The sequence below is a fragment of the Oncorhynchus masou genome, chromosome 31, assembly GCF_036934945.1.
Source record: "Oncorhynchus masou masou isolate Uvic2021 chromosome 31, UVic_Omas_1.1, whole genome shotgun sequence".
Classification (NCBI taxonomy): Eukaryota; Metazoa; Chordata; class Actinopteri; order Salmoniformes; family Salmonidae; genus Oncorhynchus; species Oncorhynchus masou.
This window is the reverse complement of record NC_088242.1, coordinates 658,485-683,480: the sequence shown is the minus strand read 5'-3', so window position 1 is coordinate 683,480 and position 24,996 is coordinate 658,485. Positions and strand designations below refer to the sequence as shown.

Below are 24,996 nucleotides of genomic sequence, written 5' to 3'. Positions count from 1 at the left end.
ATCTAGCTCAAACCTTCCAGGCTCCTCTCATCTAGCTCAACCCCTCCAGGCTCCTCCATGGTGCTCTCATCTAGCTCAACCCCTCCAGGCTCCTCCCATCTAGCTCAACCCCTCCAGGCTCCTCCCATCTAGCTCAACCTCTCCAGGCTCCTCCCATCTAGCTCAACCCCCTCCAGGCTTCTCTCATCTAGCTCAACCCCTCCAGGCTCCTCTCATCCAGCTCAACCCCTCCAGACTCCTCCAGGCTCCTCTCATCCAGCTCAACCCCTCCAGGCTCCTCTCATCCAGCTCAACCCCCTCCAGGCTCCTCTCATCTAGCTCAACCCCCTCCAGGCTCCCCCATGGTCCTCTCATCTAGCTCAACCCCTCCAGGCTCCTCTCATCTAGCTCAACCCCTCCAGGGTCCTCTCATCTAGCTCAACCCCTCCAGGCTCCTCTCATCTAGCTCAACCCCTCCAGGCTCCTCTCATATAGCTCAACCCCTCCAGGCTCATCTCATCTCGCTCAACCCCTCCAGGCTCCTCCATGGTGCTCTCATCTAGCTCAAACCCTCCAGGCTCCTCTCATCTAGCTCAACCCCTCCAGGCTCCTCTCATCTAGCTCAACCCCTCCAGGCTCCTCTCATCTAGCTCAAACCTTCCAGGCTCCTCTCATCTAGCTCAACCCCTCCAGGCTCCTCTCATCTAGCTCAAACCCTCCAGGCTCCTCTCATCTAGCTCAAACCCTCCAGGCTCCTCTCATCTAGCTCAAACCCTCCAGGCTCCTCCATGGTGCTCTCATCTAGCTCAAACCCTCCAGGCTCCTCTCATCTAGCTCAACCCCTCCAGGCTCCTCCATGGTGCTCTCATCTAGCTCAACCCCTCCAGGCTCCTCCCATCTAGCTCAACCCCTCCAGGCTCCTCCCATCTAGCTCAACCCCTCCAGGCTCCTCCCATCTAGCTCAACCTCTCCAGGCTCCTCCCATCTAGCTCAACCCCCTCCAGGCTTCTCTCATCCAGCTCAACCCCCTCCAGGCTTCTCTCATCCAGCTCAACCCCCTCCAGGCTTCTCTCATCCAGCTCAACCCCCTCCAGGCTCCTCTCATCTAGCTCAACCCCTCCAGGCTCCCCCATGGTCCTCTCATCTAGCTCAACCCCTCCATGGTGCTCTCATCTAGCTCAACCCCTCCAGGGTGCTCTCATCTAGCTCAACCCCTCCAGGCTCCTCTCATCTAGCTCAACCCCTCCAGGCTCCTCTCATCTCGCTCAACCCCTCCAGGCTCCTCTCATCTAGCTCAACCCCTCCAGGCTCCTCCATGGCGCTCTCATCTAGCTCAACCCCCCCAGGCTCCTCTCATCTAGCTCAACCCCTCCAGGCTCCTCCATGGTGCTCAAACCCTCCAGGCTCCTCTCATCTAGCTCAAACCCTCCAGGCTCCTCTCATCTAGCTCAAACCCTCCAGGCTCCTCTCATCTAGCTCAACCCCTCCAGGCTCCTCCCATCTAGCTCAACCCCTCCAGGCTCCTCCCATCTAGCTCAACCCCTCCAGGCTCCTCCCATCTAGCTCAACCCCTCCAGGCTCCTCTCATCCAGCTCAACCCCCTCCAGGCTTCTCTCATCCAGCTCAACCCCCTCCAGGCTTCTCTCATCCAGCTCAACCCCCTCCAGGCTCCTCTCATCTAGCTCAACCCCTCCAGGCTCCCCCATGGTCCTCTCATCTAGCTCAACCCCTCCATGGTGCTCTCATCTAGCTCAACCCCTCCAGGCTCCTCTCATCTAGCTCAACCCCTCCAGGCTCCTCTCATCTAGCTCAACCCCTCCAGGCTCCTCTCATCTAGCTCAACCCCTCCAGGCTCCTCTCATCTAGCTCAACCCCTCCAGGCTCCTCTCATCTAGCTCAACCCCTCCAGGCTCCTCTCATCTAGCTCAACCCCTCCAGGCTCCTCTCATCTAGCTCAACCCCTCCAGGCTCCTCTCATCTAGCTCAACCCCTCCAGGCTCCTCTCATCTAGCTCAACCCCTCCAGGCTCCTCTCATCTAGCTCAACCCCTCCAGGCTCCTCTCATCTAGCTCAACCCCTCCAGGCTCCTCTCATCTAGCTCAACCCCTCCAGGCTCCTCTCATCTCGCTCAACCCCTCCAGGCTCCTCTCACCTCGCTCAACCCCTCCAGGCTCCTCTCATCTCGCTCAACCCCTCCAGGCTCCTCCATGGCGCTCTCATCTAGCTCAACCCCCCCAGGCTCCTCTCATCTCGCTCAACCCCTCCAGGCTCCTCCATGGCGCTCTCATCTAGCTCAACCCCCCCAGGCTCCTCTCATCTAGCTCAAACCCTCCAGGCTCCTCTCATCTAGCTCAACCCCTCCAGGCTCCTCTCATCTAGCTCAAACCCTCCAGGCTCCTCTCATCTAGCTCAAACCCTCCAGGCTCCTCTCATCTAGCTCAACCCCTCCAGGCTCCTCCCATCTAGCTCAACCCCTCCAGGCTCCTCCCATCTAGCTCAACCCCTCCAGGCTCCTCCCATCTAGCTCAACCCCCCCTCCAGGCTCCTCCCATCTAGCTCAACCTCTCCAGGCTCCTCTCATCTAGCTCAACCCCCCAGGCTCCTCTCATCTAGCTCAACCCCCTCCAGGCTCCTCTCATCTAGCTCAACCCCTCCAGGCTCCTCTCATCTAGCTCAACCCCTCCAGGCTCCTCTCATCTAGCCAACCCCTCCAGGCTCCTCTCATCTAGCTCAACCCCTCCAGGCTCCTCTCATTTAGCTCAACCCCTCCAGGCTCCTCCATGGTGCTCTCATCTAGCTCAACCCCTCCAGGCTCCTCCATGGTGCTCTCATCTAGCTCAACCCCTCCAGGCTCCTCTCATCTAGCTCATCCCCTCCAGGCTCCTCCATGGTGCTCTCATCTAGCTCAACCCCTCCAGGCTCCTCTCATCTAGCTCAACCCCTCCAGGCTCCTCCATGGTGCTCTCATCTAGCTCAACCCCTCCAGGCTCCTCCCATCTAGCTCAACCCCTCCAGGCTCCTCCCATCTAGCTCAACCTCTCCAGGCTCCTCCCATCTAGCTCAACCCCTCCAGGCTCCTCTCATCCAGCTCAACCCCTCCAGGCTCCTCTCATCCAGCTCAACCCCTCCAGACTCCCAGGCTCCTCTCATCCAGCTCAACCCCTCCAGGCTCCTCTCATCCAGCTCAACCCCCTCCAGGCTCCTCTCATCTAGCTCAACCCCCTCCAGGCTCCTCCCATCTCGCTCAACCCCCTCCAGGATCCTCCCATCTAGCTCAACACCTACAGCTCTCGGCTGTACTTCCCTTTGTAGTCTGTAATGGTTTGCAAGCCCTGCCACATCTGCCGAGCATCAGATCGGTGTAGTAAGATTCGATCTTAGTCCTGTATTGACTCTTTGCCTGTTTGATGGTTCGTCGGAGGGCATAGAGGGATTTCTTATAGGCTTCCAGGTTAGAGTCCTGCTCCTTGAAAGCGGCAGTTCTATCCTTTAACTCAGTGCGGATGTTGCCTGTAATCCATGGCTTCTGGTTGGGGTACGTACGTACGGTCACTTTTGGGAAGACGTCATCGATGCACTTATTGATGAAGCCAATTACAGATGTGGTGTACTCCTCATTGCCATTGGAGGAATCCCGGAACATATTCCAGTCTGTGCTAGCAAAACAGTCCTGTAGCTTAGCATCTGCTTTGTCTGACAATGTTTTTATTGATCTAATCACTGGTGATTCCTGCTTTAATTTTTGCTTGTAAGCAGCAATGAGGAGGATAGAATGGTCAGATTTGCCAAATGGAGGGCGAGGGAGAGCTTTGTACACATCTCTGTGTGTGGAGTAAAGGTGGTCCAGAGTTTTTTTTCCGTCTGCTTGAACATGCTGACATAAATTTGGTAAAACAGATGTAAGTTTCCCTGCATTAAAGTCCTTGGCTGCTTGGAGCGCAGCCTCTGGGTGAGCGTTTTCTGGTTTGCTTATGGCGGATTGCAGCTCATTCATTGCTGTCTTAGTGCCAGCCTCAGTCTGGGGTGATATGTAAACAGCCACGAAAAATACAGATAGTGTGGTCTACAGCTTACCATGAGATACTCTACCTCAGGCGAGCAATAGCTTGAGACTTCCTTAGATATCGTGCACCAGCTGGTATTTACAAAAATACTTACTCCGCCGCCCTTGTCTTACCAGACGCCGCTGTTCTATCCTGCCGGTACAGCATATAACCAGCCAGCTCTATGTTGACTGAGTCGCCGTTCAGCTACGACTTCGTGAAGCATAAGATATTTGTCACGCCCTGGCCTTAGTATTTTGTGTTGTCTTTATTATTTTGGTCAGGCCAGGGTGTGACATGGGTGAATTATGTGTTGGTTTTGTCTAGGTTTTTTTGTAGGTTATGGGATTGTGGTTAGTGGAGTTGTCTAGAAAAGTCTATGGTTGCCTTGAGTGGTTTTCAATCAGAGGCAGGTGTTTATCGTTGTCTCCGATTGGGAACCATATTTAGGCAGCCATATTCTTTGAGTGTTTGTGGGTGATTGTTCCTGTCTCTGTGTTAGTTTGCATCAGATAGGGCTGTTTCGTTTTTTTTACGGTTATTGTTTTTGTATTGTTCGTTATTATCTTTCTTAAAGATGTATCAAGATAAGCACGCTGCATTTTGGTCCTCCTCTCTTTCGATGGAAGAAAACCTTAACAATATTACTGTTTTAAATGTTCCGTTGGTAGTTTAATCTTCTGCGTAGGTCATCGATTTTATTCTCCAAAGTTTGCACGTTTGCTAACAGAATGAAAGGAAGTGGAGGTTTATTCAATCGCCTACAAATTCTCAAAAGGCAGCCTGCCCTCCATCCCCGTTTTCTGACGCTAATCACAGGGAACATTTCTCAATGTGTGGTATTGCAACCAATCAACTGAGCAGCCTGACTCATTTGCCACCTCTTGTGCATCATTTCTATGAACCATACAGTTTGTCAATTCATTATCAATCCAGGGGGCTCTAACATTTAACAGCTGCTTGTTTTGTCAACAACTGGAATACTTTTACCAATACTTCCAGTGCTCCATCTGGATTCACACATCAGATCAACATACATTTTTTGACATCTTCAACTAGAGTCCTAAGTAAAGATTTTGTATGTTACTTTAGGCCCAACTTTTGGCACTTTGGCTTTCCTCGTTATTGCCACAATGTTATGGTCACTATGAGAACTGATATTACTTTGGAGCAAAGCTCTGCAGCATTAGTGAAGATGTGATCAATACAAGTGGATGTCACAGATTGGTTGAGTGATAACCTTGGCCATTTTACAGGCATTAATTACAGTTTGAAGCTTCCCTGTTTTAAACTTTTTTATTTCACCTTTATTTAACCAGGGAGGCCAGTTGAGAACAAGTTCTCATTTACAACTGCGACCTGGCCAAGATAAAGTAAAGCAGTATGACAAAAACAACAGTTACACATAAACAAACGTACAGTCAAATACACAAAATAAAAATCTATGTACAGAATGTGCAAATGTAGAAGTGTAGGGGGGTAAGACAGAGTGTACAGTTGTGGCCAAAAGTTTTGAGTGACACAAATATTAATTTCATCAAAGTTTGCTGCTTCAGTGTCTTTAGATATTTTTGTCAGATGTTACTATGGAATACCGAAGTATAATTACAAGCATTTCATTTCAAGGAGCATTTCATTTCAAGTGTCAAAGGCTTTTATTGACAATTACATGAAGTTGATGCAAAGAGTAAATATTTGCAGTGTTGACCCTTCTTTTTCAAGACCTCTGCAATCCGCCCTGGCATGCTGTCAATTAACTTCTGGGCCACATACTGACTGATGGCAGCCCATTCTTGCATAATCAATGCTTGGAGTTTGTCAGAATGTGTGGGTTTTTGTTTGTCCACCCGCCTCTTGAGGATTGACCACAAGTTCACAATGGGATTAAGGTCTGGGGAGTTTTCCTGGCCATGGACCAAAATATTGATGTTTTGTTCCCCGAGCCACTTAGTTATCACTTTTGCCTTATGGCAAGGTGCTACATCATGCTGGTAAAGGCATTGTTCGTCACCAAACTGTTCCTAATTATGTCTAAAACGCCTCCCCTCAGTCATAATTATGTCTAAAATGCCTCCCCTCAGTCATAATTATGTCTAAAACGCCTCCCCTCAGTCATAATTATGTCTAAAATGTCTTAAACGCACCCCCCCCCCTCATAATTCATAATTATGTCTAAAACGCCTCCCCTCACTCATAATTATGTCTAAAACCCCCCCCCACTCATAATTATGTCTTAAACGCCCCCCTCCCACTCATAATTATGTCTAAAACGCCTCCCCTCACTCATAATTACGTCTTTTTAACGCCTCCACGTTCTCATCATTATGTCTAAAACGCATCCCCTCACTCATAATTATGTCTAAAACACCTCCCCTCAGTCATAATTATGTCTAAAACGCCTCCCCTTACTCATAATTATGTCTAAAATGCATCCCCTCACTCATAATTATGTCTAAAACCCCTCCCCTCACTCATAATTATGTCTAAAACGCCTCCCCTTACTCATAATTATGTCTAAAACACCTCCCCTTACTCATAATTATGTCTAAAACACCTCCCCTCAGTCATAATTATGTCTAAAACGCCTCCCCTTACTCATAATTATGTCTAAAACACCTCCCCTCAGTCATAATTATGTCTAAAACCCCTCCCCTCACTCATAATTATGTCTAAAACGCCTCCCCTCACTCATAATTACGTCTAAAACACCTCCCCTCAGTCAAATTTAGAACCAGGAACAGATATAGCCCTTGGTTCTCCCCAGACCTGACTCCCCTTAACCAACACAAACACATCCTATGGCGTTCTGCATGAGCATCGAACAGCCCCCGTGTTATGCAGCTGTTCAGTGAAGCTAGAAACCATTATACACAGGCAGTTAGAAAAGCCAAGGCTAGCTTTTTCAAGCAGAAATTTGCTTCCTGCAACACTAACTCAAAGTTCTGGGACACTGTAAAGTCCATGGAGAATAAGAACACCTCCACCCGGCTCCTCCTACCCCGGTCAACAGCACTGCACCCCCCACAGCAACTCGCCCAAGCCTTCCCCATTTCTCCTTCTCCCAAATCCAGTCAGCTGATGTTCTGAAAGAACTGCAAAATCTGGACTCCTAAAAATCAGCCGGGCTAGACAATCTGGACCCTTTCTTTCTAAAATGATCTGCCAAAATGGTTGCAACCCCTATTACTAGCCTGTTTAACCTCTCTTTTGTGTCATCTGAGATTCCCAAATATTGGAAAGCAGCTGCGGTCATCCTCCTCTTCAAAGGGGGGACACTCTTGACCCAAACTGCTACAGACCTATATCTATCCTACCTTGCCTTTCTAAGGTCTTCGAAAGCCAAGTCAACAAACAGATTACCGACCATTTCGAATCTCACCATACCTTCTCTGCTATGCAATCTGGTTTCAGAGCTGGTCATGGGTGCACCTCAGCCACGCTCAAGGTCCTAAACGATATCTTAACCGCCATCGATACGAAACATTACTGTGCAGCCGTATTCATTGATCTTGCCAAGGCTTTCGACTCTGTCAATCACTGCATCCTCATCGGCAGACTCAACAGCCTTGGTTTCTCAAATGATTGCCTCGCCTGGTTCACCAACTACTTCTCTGATAGAGTTCAGTGTGTCAAATCAGAGGTTCGGCTGTCCGGACCTCTGGCAGTCTCTATGGGGGTGCCACAGGGTTCAATTCTTGGACCGACTCTCTTCTCTGTATACATCAATGATGTCGCTCTTGCTGCTGGTGAGTCTCTGATCCAGCTCTACGCAGACGACACCATTCTGTATACTTCTGGCCCTTCTTTGGACACTGTGTTAACAACCCTCCAGGCAAGCTTCAATGCCATACAACTCTCCTTCCGTGGCCTCCAATTGCTCTTAAATACAAGTAAAACTAAATGCCTGCACCTGCCCGCCTGTCCAACATCACTACTCTGGACGGCTCTGACTTAGAATACGTGGACAACTACAAATACCTAGGTGTCTGGTTAGACTGTAAACTCTCCTTCCAGATCCACATCAAACATCTCCAATCCAAAGTTAAATCTAGAATTGGCTTCTTATTTCGCAACAAAGCATCCTTCACTCATGCTGCCAAACATACCCTTGTAAAACTGACCATCCTACCAATCCTCGACTTCGGCGATGTCATTTACAAAATAGCCTCCAATACCCTACTCAACAAATTGGATGCAGTCTATCACAGTGCAATCCGTTTTGTCACCAAAGCCCCATATACTACCTACCATTGCGACCTGTACGCTCTCGTTGGCTGGCCCTCGCTTCATACTCGTCGCCAAACCCACTGGCTCCATGTCATCGACAATACCCTACTAGGTAAAGTCCCCCCTTATCTCAGCTCGCTGGTCACCATAGCATCACCCACCTGTAGCACACGCTCCAGCAGGTATATCTCTCTAGTCACCCCCAAAACCAATTCTTTCTTTGGCCGCCTCTCCTTCCAGTTCTCTGCTGCCAATGACTGGAATGAACTACAAAAATCTCTGAAACTGGAAACACTTATCTCCCTCACTAGCTTTAAGCACCAACTGTCAGAGCAGCTCACAGATTACTGCACCTGTACATAGCCCACCTATAATTTAGCCCAAACAACTACCTCTTTCCCCACTGTATTTATTTCATTTACTTATTTATTTTGCTCCTTTGCACCCCATTATTTTTATTTCTACTTTGCACATTCTTCCACTGCAAATCTACCATTCCAGTGTTTTACTTGCTATATTGTATTTACTTTGCCACCATGGCCTTTTTTGCCTTTACCTCCCTTATCTCACCTCATTTGCTCACATTGTATATAGACTTGTTTATACTGTATTATTGAATGTATGTTTGTTTTACTCCATGTGTAACTCTGTGTCGTTGAATATGTCAAACTGCTTTGCTTTATCTTGGCCAGGTCACAATTGTAAATGAGAACTTGTTGTCAACTTGCCTACCTGGTTAAATAAAGGTGAAATAAAAAAATAATTATGTCTAAAACTTCTCCCCTCCACTCATAATTATGTCTAAAATGCCTCCCCTCAGTCATATTATGTCTAAAATGCCTCCCCTCAGTCATAATTATGTCTAAAACCCCTCCCCTTATGCATAATTACAGTCATAATTATGTCCCCTCCCCCAGTCTTACAGTCATAATTACGTCTAAACCCCTCCCCTTACGCATAATTACGTCTAAACCCCTCCCCTTACGCATAATTACGTCTAACACCCCTCCCCTTACTCATTATGTAGGGAGACGGGGTGTCTAGCGGTGAAGGTTCCATTTAAAGTGAACTGCATCGTGGGTACATTTCCACAACTATCGCTCTGGATTAGAGCGTCTGCTAAATTAATACAAAACTAAAATATATACTTTGTAATATTCTCCATCTGACTGACTGTCAACCCCGTGATAAGAACCTGTTGGTTTGTCCCCGTGTTGTTGCAACAATGTAGGCTCGTCGCTAGGAGTCAGGAAGAGGACAGAATGTTGGGTCTAAGTTATCAAGACACCATTCATGCTGTTATCCTGTGTATGAGTAAAGGGAAGCGTTTGTGTGTTTGCGTCAACGTGATACTATGTGGTATCTAGGCTGTCACACAAATGCAAGATTACCGCTATTTGATATGATGATCTGACTGCACTACTGACTGTACATGACAGTGTATAGCTAATATTTTGACAGGTTGTCGCTCCAAGGCCGTGTGATGTGGAGTAATCATCTAACCTCCATTCCCCTCTTCAGGTGACCTTTAAACCAGACCTGACAACAGTGGAGGTCCATGATGACAGCATCCAAGGCCCTCTGAAGGTAAGACGGCTCTTTAACTGTGATCTCAGCTCCTTTTAGAAATGTTTCTTTTCAATTCCATATGAACTGATCCAAACTGTCGTGACTTGACTTTAACATTAATCTGAAGACTGTTATTTATCTAATCCACTAACTATGCTTAATAGTTACCCGATTTAAATGAATCATGTAACAATTAACTCATTAGGTTCTGGGGCACCACGAGAGAGGTTCTTTAAAGGTTCTTTGCCAGTAGCATACCACCCTGCATACCACTGCTGGCTTGCTTCTGAAGCTAAGCAGGTTTGGTCCTGGTCAGTTCCTGGGTGGGAGACCAGATGCTGCTGGAAGTGGTGTTGGAGGGCCAGTAGGAGGCACTCTTTCCTCTGGTCTAAAAAATATCCCAATGCCCCTGGGCAGTGATTGCACCCTCTGTCGGGTCCCGTCTTTCGGATGGGATGTTAAACGGGTGTCCTGACTCTCTGAGGTCATTAAAGATCCCATGGCACTTATCGTAAGAGTAGGGGTGTTAACCCCGGTGTCCTGGCTAAATTCCCAATCTGGCCCTCAACCATCACGGTCACCTAATAATCCCCAGTTTAAAATTGGCTCATTCATCCCCCTCCTCTCCCCTGTAACTATTCCCCAGGTCGTTGCTGCAAATGGGAACATGTTCTCAGTCAACTTACCTGGTAAAATAACGGACAAATAAAAAATGTAAGATTTACCATCTGCCAAATGTAACTCTAAAAGGCCTTTACCTATCACATCTATAAACAGTCAATGTAATAATCATAACCTCATATCACATCATCATTCTGAACAGTCGTAACCTTGCATCTGCAAAAATCTGAGCCTTACTTCACTACTACACAAATTGATTTAATTATTTATTTACTAGCAAATTAAATGGGAACAGGATAAAATACACACTTTGCATCGATTATTGACTCGAGCCAAAATATGCTGAAAACAGGTCCCTAGCGGAATGACAATATGGCTACTTGTTAAAGTGGAGAGGGAGAGAGTGAGACACTTAACATTGGTACATTCAGAAACTACTCTCACCAACAGTAACCATACACTTTGCACACGAACCGCCGCTCGGTTTGCGTAAGAAATCATTCATGTATTTACGTGAAATGCCTGGGTTAGCCAGGGTCTCTCGGTGGCAGGGTAGCCTTGGAAAGGGAGTTGGGCCTTTTTCACTGCATACTTGTAAGGCTCTGATTGTCCGAAATGGTTCCGACAAGCCTTCTACTGTTGTCCTTGACTGTAGTTATCCGGTATGCGGTGACTTGCCGTATTGTCCTGTACAGAACTACAGAGTTCCATTCACGCTTGAAGAGGCTTCTTTGAAGATAGGATAGTCAGCCCTGTTTGATGGTTCCCAGTGGGGTGACGAGAGTAGCGTAATACGACGGTTTGAGCAGAGTAACAGGATGGTCCTACTTAAATTTGCTTTCGAAGCTACTTTACATAGGACAGCTAATCAGCCGTACCAGTGATCGTCCAGGAGGGGAGTTTATCGTCTCCACCTTGTGGAAGTTCAAACAACTTGAAACGTGCAGTTGCAGCTTCACATCTTTCTGGTCTGATGTGTTTTTCTCATAACCCATCATTTATACAGTTTACTCATAAGGGGCGGTTCTGGCAAGCTGACACGCTCCCTGACCCCACTCCGGGCGCCACTTACTCACTGTGCAAAGTCAATTCTCTATTATAGCTTCTCAAATCACATCCCTCTCTTAACAAAAATACTTTAATCATTGTTCATATTACATGCACAATGCATAGTATGGAAACTTCGTATATGTAGTGGGTATACTTTCCAAGTTACAGTATTTCCTTTATAACATTTTTAATGACATCACAAAATAATAAACAAAATGACATTGGTGTTCTATAGATTGCCTTTGTCCATTCCCCACATTCTATGTTAGAAATATTGTTATAGTATTCACTTTTGAGCATGGTCGAGTTTCAGCAGGAAAGGTCTGTTGAAACAAATAACATTCATTGGTGAATTTTGGAGAGGGAGACCTGCATCTTTTCGCCTTGATTTACAACAGGGTTTGAGTTGTTAATCCCCACTAGTGCTTTCCTTACCCGCTCTCTAGGGTGAGTGGGGGTCAGCCAGCCAGTCAGTCAGCTATTCAGTCAGCCATCCCAGGCAGTCAGTCAGCCAGTATTGAATGTTAACAGCAGTATGTCTGGTCTGTCAGGTTGGTGCTGTAGTAGAGGTGAAGAACCCAGATGGAGTGTACCAGGAAGCCTCCATCAACAAGCTGACAGACTGCAGTATATACACTGTTGGTGAGTAACACGCTTTATACACTGTTGGTAAGTATGGAAGAGTTGTCTTTGTCCTGAACAAAGTTCTCTGGTGATATCGACTCCACCTCTATATTGTCTGTCCTATTTTCTAAACTGTCAGGGAGTTGTAATGAAGCTGTGAGGTGGAACTGCAGATCATTGGGTGGTGCAGATACCACACACAAGAGTAGGGATGGGGGTTTGGAATCATTTCAGTAACATGAATTTGTCATATTGGAAATTCCTGTTTTTTTTAAACTACATTTTTAACGTGCTGAGGAAGGGAGAGGCTGGCGCTCTATTGTGCCGGTGAGATGGGAGCGAGCAGACATAGGGATGGAGAGGCCAGTGCTCTATTGTGCCGGTGAGATGGGAGCGAGCAGACACAGGGAGGGAGAGGCCGGCGCTCTATTGTGCCAGTGAGATGGGAGCGAGCAGACACAGGGAGGGAGAGGCCAGTGCTCTATTGTGCCGGTGAGATGGGAGCGAGCAGACACATGGAGGGAGAGGCCGGCGCTCTATAAAACCCACCAGCCAGTCTGTTCTCAGCCAGTATAAAACCCACCAGGCAGTCTGTTCTCAGCCAGTATAAAACCCACCAGGCAGTCTGTTCTCAGCCAGTATGAAACCCACCAGGCAGTCTGTTCTCAGCCAGTATAAAACCCACCAGGCAGTCTGTTCTCGGCCAGTATAAAACCCACCAGGCAGTCTGTTCTCGGCCAGTATGAAACCCACCAGGCAGTCTGTTCTCAGCCAGTATAAAACCCACCAGGCAGTCTGTTCTCGGCCAGTATAAAACCCACCAGGCAGTCTGTTCTCAGCCAGTATGAAACCCACCAGGCAGTCTGTTCTCAGCCAGTATAAAACCCACCAGGCAGTCTGTTCTCAGCCAGTATAAAACCCACCAGGCAGTCTGTTCTCAGCCAGTATAAAACCCACCAGGCAGTCTGTTCTCAGCCAGTATAAAACCCACCAGGCAGTCTGTTCTCGGCCAGTATAAAACCCACCAGGCAGTCTGTTCTCAGCCAGTATAAAACCCACCAGGCAGTCTGTTCTCAGCCAGTATAAAACCCACCAGGCAGTCTGTTCTCAGCCAGTATAAAACCCACCAGGCAGTCTGTTCTCAGCCAGTATAAAACCCACCAGGCAGTCTGTTCTCACCAGTATAAAACCCATCTCTCTCTTTATTTAAAAAAATATATAAAATTTCACCTTTATTTAACCAGGTAGGCAAGTTGAGAACAAGTTCAGCCAGTATGAAACCCACCAGGCGACCTGGCCAGGATAAAGCAAAGCAGTTCGACACATAAAACAACAGTCTGACACAGAGTTACACATGGTAGTAAAACAAACATACAGTCAGTAATACAGTATAAAGAAGTCTATATACGATGTGAGCAAATGAGGTGAGATAAGGGAGGTAAAGGCAAAAAAAGGCCATGGTGGCAAAGTAAATACAATATAGCAAGTAAAACACTGGAATGGTAGATTTGCAATGGAAGAATGTGCAAAGTGGAAATAAAAAAAATAATGGGGTGCAAAGGAGCAAAATAAATGAATTAATTAAATACAGTAGGGAAAGAGGTAGTTGTTTGGGCTAAAAAATAGGTGGGCTATGTACAGGTGCAGTAATCTGTGAGCTGCTCTGACAGTTGGTGCTTAAAGCTAGTGAGGGAGATAAGTGTTTCCAGTTTCAGTGCTTTTTGTAGTTCGTTCCAGTCATTGGCAGCAGACCTGGAAGGAGAGGCGGCCAAAGAAAGAATTGGTTTTGGGGGTGACTAGAGAGATATACCCGCTGTTCTCAGCGTGTAAAACCCACCAGGCAGGTGGGAGATGCTATGGTGACCAGCGAGCTGAGATAAGTCTGGGGGACTTTACCTAGCAGGGTCTTGTAGATGACATGGAGCCAGTGGGTTTGGCGCACTGAGTAAAATGAAGCGTCTGGGCCAGCCAACGCCAGAGAGCGTACAGGTCGCAATGGTGGGTAGTATATGGGGCTTTGGTGACAAAACGGATTGCACTGTGATAGACTGCATCCAATTTGTTGAGTAGGGTATTGGAGGCTATTTTGTAAATGACATCGCCAAAGTTGAGGATTGGTAGGAGGGTATGTTTGGCAGCATGAGTGAAGGATGCTTTGTTGCAAAATAGGAAGCCAATTCTAGATTTTATTTTGGATTGGAGATATTTGATATGGGTCTCCCTAATCTCTCTCTATCTCTCTCCCTCATCTCTCTCTCTATCTCTCTCCCTCATCTCTCTCTTTATCTCTCTCCCTCATCTCTCTCTTTATCTCTCTCCCTCATCTCTCTTTATCTCTCCCTCCATCTCTCTCTTTATCTCTCCCTCCATGTCTCTCTTTCTCTCCCTCCATCTCTCTCTTTATCTCTCACTCCATCTCTCTCTTTATCTCTCACTCCATCTCTCTCTTTATCTCTCACTCCATCTCTCTCTTTATCTCTCACTCATCTCTATCTTTATCTCTCCCTCCATGGTCTCTCTTTATCTCTCACTCAAATCGGATTCTCTTTATCTCTCATCCCATTTGTCTTTATCTCTCCTCCATCTCTCTCTTTATCTCTCCCTCCATCTTTCTCTTTATCTCCCTCCATCTGAAGGATCTTTATCTCAAAATCCCTCCATCTCTAGATTTTATCTCTCCCTCCATTCTCTTTTATCTCTCCCTCCATCTCTCTCTTTATCTCTCCCTCATCTCTCTCTTTATCTCTCCCTCATCTCTATCTCTCCCTCCATCTCTCTCTTTCTCTCCCTCCATCTCTCTTTATCTCTCCCTCCATCTCTCTCCCTCCATCTCTCTCTTTATCTCTCACTCCATCTCTCTCTTTATCTCTCACTCCATCTCTCTTTATCTCTCACTCCATCTCTCTCTTTATCTCTCACTCCATCTCTCTTTATCTCTCCCACCATCTCTCTCTATCTCTCCTCCATCTCTCTCTTTATCTCTCACTCCATCTCTCTCTTTATCTCTCACTCCATCTCTCTCTTTATCTCTCACTCCATCTCTCTCTTTATCTCTCACTCCATCTCTCTCTTTATCTCTCACTCCATCTCTCTCTTTATCTCTCACTCCATCTCTCTCTTTATCTCTCACTCCATCTCTCTCTTTATCTCTCACTCCATCTCTCTCTTTATCTCTCACTCCATCTCTCTCTTTATCTCTCACTCATCTCTCTCTTTATCTCTCACTCCATCTCTCTCTTATCTCTCACTCCATCGCTCTCTTTATCTCTCTCCCCCATCGCTCTCTTTATCTCTCTCCTTCATCTCTGTCTTTATCTCTCTCCCTCATCTCTCTCTTTATCTCTCTCCCTCATCTCTCTTTATCTCTCTCCCTCATCTCTCTCTTTATCTCTCTCCCTCATCTCTCTCTTTATCTCTCTCTCTCCCCCATCTCTCTCTTTCTCTTTCCCTCATCTCTCTCTTTATCTCCCTCCCTCCTTTCTCCCTCAATTCATGGCTCTCCCCCCCAGTGTTTGATGATGGTGATGAGAAGACACTGAGGCGTTCCTCTCTCTGCCTGAAAGGAGCACGTCACTTTGCAGAGAGCGAGGTAAGTCTCAGTTGGACTCTCTCTCTACCACAGTTTAACAACAGGCATTTCGTCCCAAATGGCACGCTAATTCCCTATTCTAGTGCACTACGTTTAACCAGAAACCTGTAAGGGGATAGTGCACTAAGCCCTGGTCAAAAGTAGTGCACTATATAGGGAATAGTGTGCCATTCGGGAAACACTCACCTTACATGTCTGTCTAGTGTTATAAATGAACCAGTCACCTAACCTGTCTGTCTAGTGTTATAAATGAACCAGTCACCTAACCTGTCTGTCTATTATTATAAATGAACCAGTCACCTAACCTCTCAGCTCTAACCTGTCCCCCAGCTCTCTATAACCTGTCCCCCAGCTCTCTATAACCTGTCCCCCAGCTCTCTCTAACCTGTCTCCCAGCTCTCTCTAACCTGTCTCCCAGCTCTCTCTAACCTGTCTCCCAGCTCTCTCTAACCTGTCTCCCAGCTCTCTCTAACCTGTCCCCCAGCTCTCTCTAACCTGTCCCCCAGCTCTCTCTAACCTGTCCCCCAGCTCTCTCTAACCTGTCCCCCAGCTCTCTCTAACCTGTCCCCCAGCTCTAACCTGCTGTTTGCTTTTGGTCTCCGTTCCAGACACTAGATCGCCTCCCTCTCACCAACCCTGAGCACTTCGGCACTCCTGTCATCGGCAAGAAGAGGAACCGGGGACGCAGGTCCAATCCAGTGTGAGTATCTGGCCTCATGACCCACCTGCATGTCTGTTGTAAGCTGTTCACACTGGGCTGAGGATAGAGCTTTTTGTTGTTGTTGTTAGGTAGCGTCAGGTAGCGCCAGGTAGCATTATTGAGCGCTAGTTGGCTGTATCTTCGGCATCCTATAGCTTGTTGTTGTTAGGTAGCATTAGGGAGTGCTAGTCGGCTGTATCTTCGGCATCCTATAGCTAGTTCTCCATTTTCTTTTTAAATAGTGAGCCAACATGTTGTTATATTTCCATGACTGATCCGAACTCATTTTCACTGCTCTCTGTCCTCTTTCTGCTGTAGACACACCATATAGTGATTCATCAAATCACAATAAAATTGCCGTATTGAATCACAGTACATATATAATGGTAAGAATCACAGTACGTATCGGCACCTAAGTATGGTGACTGTATCATGAGGTTCCCTGGCAACTCCCAGCCCTACTTAGTAATACCAGTGCTGGGCGAAATGTTACTTGGATAATACTTGGATGAAGGAATGAGATGCCTGCAGACGGAATAGTTATGCCCCGATCCTGGGAGGTAGACATTCCAGGGAATAGAGCCGGCCAGGGCTGGAATCTGGAGTTAATTGGGAATCCTTCTGGTTGGCTGGTGGCTAATCCTCAAAAATGGCTTTAGTTTTTTAGATACCCCTACCTGGGGTATAACAAAACACAAGCATGTCTTTCCATATCTCTAAGGTCTCCCATATATGAAATGGATGGTTGTGGGGGGGGGTGTTGAGATCAGGTAACCCAATATTGCAAGCTCTAATATTGCTAAAATGTGGAAATACAAGTAGTCAATTGTCTGCGCTACATAAAACAAATAGCATTAGGATATTATCTTCATGTGTTGAGGACATATAGACCTGTAAACACGTACAATAGGTTAAATATCAACTATGAATTTTTATGATGAATGTACACTTGAATGTTGGTAGCTGTTCAATAGCTGATTAGATACTACTGCACTGTTGGAGCTAGGAACACAAAGCATTTCAATTTGCTCTTGTTCAGTGCTGTATGGTCCAATATGTCTGCCTGACTCAAACATCACCTTCTTCTGGCCCACCGCATTTGTGATGCACTTTGGGATGTTCTGGTGCTCTTATCCTGTTCGGGTTGAGCTGACACATTGGGATGTTCTGGTGCTCTTATCCTGTTCGGGTTGAGCTGACACATTGGGATGTTCTGGTGCTCTTATCCTGTTCGGGTTGAGCTGACACATTGGGATGTTCTGGTGCTCTTATCCTGTTCGGGTTGAGCTGACACATTGCTTCTTCCAGACAATCATGTCCACCATCCTGGCTGTCTGCCCTGCTGTACATGTTCACTTGGTGACATTATGGTGTATGGGGAGGATGCTACCACACATGACGACAAGAATATAAGGCAGGTGTTCAGCATGGGCGGTTCGTGCTCCAGAGCCTTTCCGTTCACCTTCACACTCCTGGGCCAGACTACGCTCAATCATATGACCCACTGAAGAGATGAGTCTTCAGTAAAGACTTAAAGGTTGAGACCGAGTTTGCGTCTCTGACATGGGTAGACAGACCGTTCCATAAAAATGGAGCTCTAAAGGAGAAAGCCCTGCCTCCAGCTGTTTGCTTAGAAATTCTAGGGACAATTAGGATGCCTGCGTCTTGTGACCGTAGCGTACGTGTAGGTATGTACGGCAGGACCAAATCAGAGAGATAGGTAGGAGCAAGACCATGTAATGCTTTGTAGGTTAGCAGTAAAACCTTGAAATCAACCCTTGCCTTAACAGGAAGCCAGTGTAGGGAGGCTAGCACTGGAGTAATATGATACATTTTTTGGTTCTAGTCAGGATTCTAGCAGCCGTATTTAGCACTAACTGAAGTTTATTTAGTGCTTTATCCAACCTGACAGCTCATGAGGCAGGTTGTCACTACAATGAACCAACAACCTGACAGCTCATAAGGCAGGTTGTCACTACAACGAACCAACAACCTGACAGCTCATAAGGCAGGTTGTCACTATAATGAACCAACAACCTGACAGCTCATAAGGCAAGTTGATGGCATTTCTTGTCAATAAGTGTTGTAAGGGTTTTGTTAAGAGGCCCGTTAGGATGGTCAAACTTCAAGATGCTTTTATGTGGTTGTGTATGGTGACCAGGGCGGTTGTGTATGGTGACCAGGGCGGTTGTGTGTGGTGACCAGGTCGGTTGTGTGTGGTGACCAGGGCGGTTGTGTGTGGTGACCAGGGCGGTTGTGTGTGGTGACCAGGGCGGTTGTGTGTGGTGACCAGGGCGGTTGTGTGTGGTGACCAGGGCGGTTGTGTGTGGTGACCAGGGCGGTTGTGTGTGGTGACCAGGGCGGTTGTGTGTGGTGACCAGGGCGGTTGTGTATGGTGACCAGGGCGGTTGTGTATGGTGACCAGGGCGGTTGTGTATGGTGACCAGGGCGGTTGTGTATGGTGACCAGGGCGGTTGTGTATGGTGACCAGAGTGGTTGTGTATGGTGTGAGGGGAACGGCACCGCAGTACCTCCAGGCTCTGATCAGGCCCTACACCCAAGCAAGGGCACTGCGTTCATCCACCTCTGGCCTGCTCGCCTCCCTACCATTGAGGAAGTACAGTTCCCGCTCAGCCCAGTCAAACTGTTCGCTGCTCTGGCCCCCAATGGTGGAACAAACTCCTCACGACGCCAGGACAGCGGAGTCAATCACCACCTTCCGGAGACACCTGAAACCCCACCTCTTCAAGGAATACCTAGGATAGGATAAGTAATCCTTCTCACCCCCCCCCCTTAATGATTTAGATGCACTATTGTAAAGTGGCTGTTCCACTGGATGTCAGAAGGTGAATTCACCAATTTGTAAGTCGCTCTGGATAAGAGCGTCTGCTAAATGACTTAAATGTAAATGTAAATGTGACCATGGCGGTGACCAGGGCGGTTGTGTATGGTGTCCAGGGTGGTTGTGTATGGTGTCCAGGGTGGTTGTGTATGGTGTCCAGTGCGGTTGTGTATGGTGACCAGGGCGGTTGTGTATGGTGACCAGGGCGGTTGTGTATGGTGACCAGGGCGGTTGTGTATGGTGACTAGGGCGGTTGTGTATGGTGACCAGGGCGGTTGTGTATGGTGACCAGTGCGGTTGTGTATGGTGACCAGAGTGGTTGTGTATGGTGACCAGGGCGGTTGTGTATGGTGACCATGGCGGTGACCAGGGCGGTTGTGTATGGTGACCAGGGCGGTGACCAGGGTGGTTGTGCGACCAAAGCCCAGGGATCACCTTCAGCTGTATGTGGCTGTTTAGTGCTGCTATACTACGTTCCTGACAGCCAACACTTCATAGCCCTAGTCTATGACCTACACTCTAACTGACTTCTTGGTAACCTGAGGTCACCCTCACAGGTCCTGTGACTGGGCCTGACCCAGTCTATCTTCACAGACAACTACCCACAGTTAATATTGGCCAAATGATCATCCTACCTGACATCCTGACAGGAATATGAAGGAATATGTAGGATGTGACCAACAGGTCTTATACGTTCAACATAAACTCCACCCACACGTCAATTAGGTGTTGAAAATATGTAAATGCCAGGCTGTTTGACTTCCATTTCAGACTATAGCTACTCCTAGAGCAGCTGACTGATCATATATACTGTAATCTGTAGTGGCCATATATACTGTAATCTGTAGTGGCCATATATACTGTCAGTTGTAGTGGCCATATATACTGTCAAGTGTAGTGGACATATATACGGTCAGGTGTAGTGGCCATATATACTGTCAGGTGTCGTGGCCATATATACTGTAATCTGTAGGGACTATATATACTGTAATCTGTAGTGGCCATATATACTGTAATCTGTAGTGGCCATATATACTGTCAGGTGTAGTGGCCATATATACTGTCAGGTGTAGTGACCATATATACTGTCAGGTGTAGTGACCATATATACTGTAATCTGTAGTGACCATATATACTGTAATCTGTAGTGGCCATATATACTGTCAGGTGTAGTGGCCATATATACTGTAATCTGTAGTGGCCATATATACTGTCAGGTGTAGTGGCCATATATACTGTCAGGTGTAGTGGCCATATATACTGTCAGGTGTAGTGACCATATATACTGTCAGGTGTAGTGACCATATATACTGTAATCTGTAGTGACCATATATACTGTAATCTGTAGGGACTATATATACTGTAATCTGTAGTGGCCATATATACTGTCAGGTGTAGTGGCCATATATACTGTCAGGTGTAGTGGCCATATATACTGTCAGGTGTAGTGGACATATATACGGTCAGGTGTAGTGGCCATATATACTGTCAGGTGTCGTGGCCATATATACTGTAATCTGTAGGGACTATATATACTGTAATCTGTAGTGGCCATATATACTGTCAGGTGTAGTGGCCATATATACTGTCAGGTGTAGTGACCATATATACTGTAATCTGTAGTGGCCATATATACTGTCAGGTGTAGTGGCCATATATACTGTCAGGTGTTGTGGCCATATATACTGTCAGGTGTAGTGGCCATATATACTGTAATCTGTAGTGACCATATATACTGTCAGGTGTAGTGGCCATATATACTGTAATCTGTAGGGACTATATATACTGTAATCTTTAGTGACCATATATACTGTCAGGTGTAGTGGCCAAATATACTGTCAGGTGTAGTGGCCATATATACTGTCAGATGTAGTGGCCATATATACTGTCAGGTGTAGTGGCCATATATACTGTCAGGTGTAGTGGCCATATATACTGTCAGGTGTAGTGACCATATATACTGTAATCTGTAGTGGCCATATATACTGTCAGGTGTAGTGGCCATATATACTGTCAGGTGTTGTGGCCATATATACTGTCAGGTGTAGTGGCCATATATACTGTAATCTGTAGTGACCATATATACTGTCAGGTGTAGTGGCCATATATACTGTAATCTGTAGGGACTATATATACTGTAATCTTTAGTGACCATATATACTGTCAGGTGTAGTGGCCATATATACTGTCAGGTGTAGTGACCATATACTGTCAGATGTAGTGGCCATATGTACTGTCAGGTGTAGTGGCCATATATACTGTCAGGTGTAGTGGCCATATATACTGTCAGGTGTAGTGGCCATATATACTGTAATCTGTAGGGACTATATATACTGTAATCTTTAGTGACCATATATACTGTCAGGTGTAGTGGCCAAATATACTGTCAGGTGTAGTGGCCATATATACTGTAATCTTTAGTGACCATATATACTGTCAGGTGTAGTGGCCAAATATACTGTCAGGTGTAGTCGCCAAATATACTGTCAGGTGTAGTGGCCATATATACTGTCAGGTGTAGTGGCCATATATACTGTCAGGTGTAGTGACCATATATACTGTCAGGTGTAGTGACCATATATACTGTCAGGTGTAGTGGCCATATATACTGTCAGGTGTAGTGGCCATATATACTGTAATCTGTAGTGGCCATATATACTGTCAGGTGTAGTGGCCATATATACTGTCAGGTGTAGTGACCATATATACTGTCAGGTGTAGTGACCATATATACCATATATACTGTCAGGTGTAGTATACCATATATACTGTCAGGTGTAGTGACCATATATACTGTCAGGTGTAGTGGCCATATATACTGTCAGGTGTAGTGACCATATATTCTGTCAGGTGTAGTGACCATATATACTGTCAGGTGTAGTGACCATATATACTGTCAGGTGTAGTGGCCATATATACTGTAATCTGTAGGGACTATATATACTGTAATCTGTAGTTACCATATATACTGTCAGGTGTAGTGGCCATATATACTGTCAGGTGTAGTGGCCATATATACTGTAATCTGTAGGGACTATATATACTGTAATCTGTAGTGACCATATATACTGTCAGGTGTAGTGGCCATATATACTGTCAGGTGTAGTGGTCATATATACTGTCAGGTGTAGTGGCCATATATACTGTAATCTGTAGTGGCCATATATACTGTCAGGTGTAGTGACCATATATACTGTCAGGTGTAGTGGCCAAATATACTGTCAGGTGTAGTGGCCATATATACTGTAATCTGTAGTGGCCATATATACTGTCAGGTGTAGTGGCCATATATACTGTAATCTGTAGTGGCCATATATACTGTCAGGTGTAGTGGCCATATATTCTGTCAGGTGTAGTGACCATATATACTGTCAGGTGTAGTGACCATATATACTGTAATCTGTAGTGACCATATATACTGTAATCTGTAGTGACCATATATACTGTAATCTGTAGGGACTATATATACTGTAATCTGTAGTGACCATATATACTGTCAGGTGTAGTGACCATATATACTGTCAGGTGTAGTGGTGTAGTGGCCAAATATACTGTCAGGTATATTCTGTCAATGACCATATATTAGTGACCATATACTGTAATCTGGCCATATATACTGTAATCTGTAGTGGCCATATATACTGTCAGGTGTAGTGACCATATATACTGTAGGTGTAGGCCATATATACTGTCAGGTGTCAGGTGGCCATATATACTGTAATCTGTAGTGGCCATATATACTGTCAGGTGTAGTGGCCATATATACTGTCAGGTGTAGTGACCATATATTCTGTCAGGTGTAGTGACCATATATACTGTCAGGTGTAGTGACCATATATACTGTCAGGTGTAGTGACCATATATACTGTAATCTGTAGTGACCATATATACTGTAGTGACCATAATCTGTAGTGACCATATATACTGTAATCTGTAGTGGCCATATATACTGTAAGGTGTAGTGGCCATATATACTGTCAGGTGTAGTGACCATATATACTGTAATCTGTAGTGGCCATATATACTGTCAGGTGTAGTGGCCATATATACTGTAATCTGTAGTGGCCATATATACTGTCAGGTGTAGTGGCCATATATACTGTAGGTGTAGTGGCCATATATACTGTCAGGTGTAATCTGTAGGCCATATATACTGTCAGGTGTAGTGGCCATATATACTGTAATCTGTAGTGGCCATATATACTGTCAGGTGTCAGGTGTAGTGACCATATATACTGTAATCTGTAGTGGCCATATATACTGTCTGTAGTGGCCAAATATACTGTCAGGTGTATTGGCCATATATACTAATCAGGTGTAGTGACCATATATTCTGTCAGGTGTAGTGACCATATATACTGTAATCTGTAGTGGCCATATATACTGTAATCTGTAGTGACCATATATACTGTCTGTGTAGTGGCCATATATACTGTAGTGTACCATATATACTGTAATCTGTAGTGGCCATATACTGTCAGGTGTAGTGGCCATATATACTGTCAGGTGTAGTGGCCATATATACTGTCAGGTGTAGTGACCATATATACTGTAATCTGTAGTGACCATATATACTGTAATCTGTAGTGGCCATATATACTGTAATCTGTAGTGGCCATATATACTGTCAGGTGTAGTGGCCATATATACTGTCAGGTGTAGTCATATATACTGTAATCTGTAGTGGCCATATATACTGTCAGGTGTAGTGGCCATATATACCATATATACTGTCAGGTGTAGTGACCATATATACTGTCAGGTGTAGTGACCATATATACTGTCAGGTGTAGTGGCCATATATACAGGTGTAGTGACCATATATTCTGTCAGGTGTAGTGACCATATATACTGTAATGGCCATATACTGTAATCTGTAGTGCCATATATACTGTCAGGTGTAGTGGCCATATATACTGTCAGGACTATATATACTGTAGTGACCATACTGTCAGGTAGTGGACATATATACTGTCAGGTGTAGTGGCCATATATACTGTCAGGTGTAGTGGCCATATATACTGTCAGGTGTAGTGGCCATATATACATCTGTAGGGTAAAGTGTAGTGACCATATATACTGTCTGGCCATATATACTGTCAGGTGTGGCCATATATACTGTCAGGTGTAGTGGCCATATATACTGTCAGGTGTAGTGCCATATATACTGTAATCTGTAGTGGCCATATATACTGTAAGGTGTAGTGGCCATATATACTGTCAGGTGTAGTGACCATATATACTGTCAGGTGTAGTGGCCATATATACTGTCAGGTGTAGTGGCCATATATACTGTCAGGTGTAGTGACCATATATACTGTCAGGTGTAGTGGCCATATATACTGTCAGGTGTATACCATATATTCTGTCAGGTGTAGTGACCATATACTGTCAGGTGTAGTGACCATATATACTGTCAGGTGTAGTGACCATATATACTGTAATCTGTAGTGACCATATATACTGTAATCTGTAGTGACCATATATACTGTCAGGTGTAGTGGGCCATATACTGTCATCTGTAGGACTATATATACTGTCAGGTGTAGGGACCATATATACTGTAATCTGTAGTTACCATATATACTGTCAGGTGTAGTGGACATATATACTGTAATCTGTAGTGGCCATATACTGTCAGGTGTAGTGGCCATATATACTGTCAGGTGTAGTGGCCATATATACTGTCTGTCAGGGACTATATATACTGTAATCTGTAGTGACCATATATACTGTCAGGTGTAGTGGCCAT

General features: G+C 45.8%; 1 protein-coding gene across 1 annotated transcript in view; it reads left to right on the top strand.

Moving 5' to 3' along the window:
- Positions 1-16,406, top strand: part of LOC135524868 (AT-rich interactive domain-containing protein 4B-like) — a 59,549-nt gene extending 43,143 nt beyond the window's left edge. The window contains exons 4-7 of the mRNA XM_064952724.1: positions 9,771-9,836; positions 12,041-12,131; positions 15,623-15,702; positions 16,311-16,406. Of these exons, the coding sequence (XP_064808796.1) occupies positions 9,771-9,836; positions 12,041-12,131; positions 15,623-15,702; positions 16,311-16,406 (333 nt within the window). The remainder of the gene's footprint in view (positions 1-9,770; positions 9,837-12,040; positions 12,132-15,622; positions 15,703-16,310) is intronic.
- Positions 16,407-24,996: the final 8,590 nt, after the last annotated feature.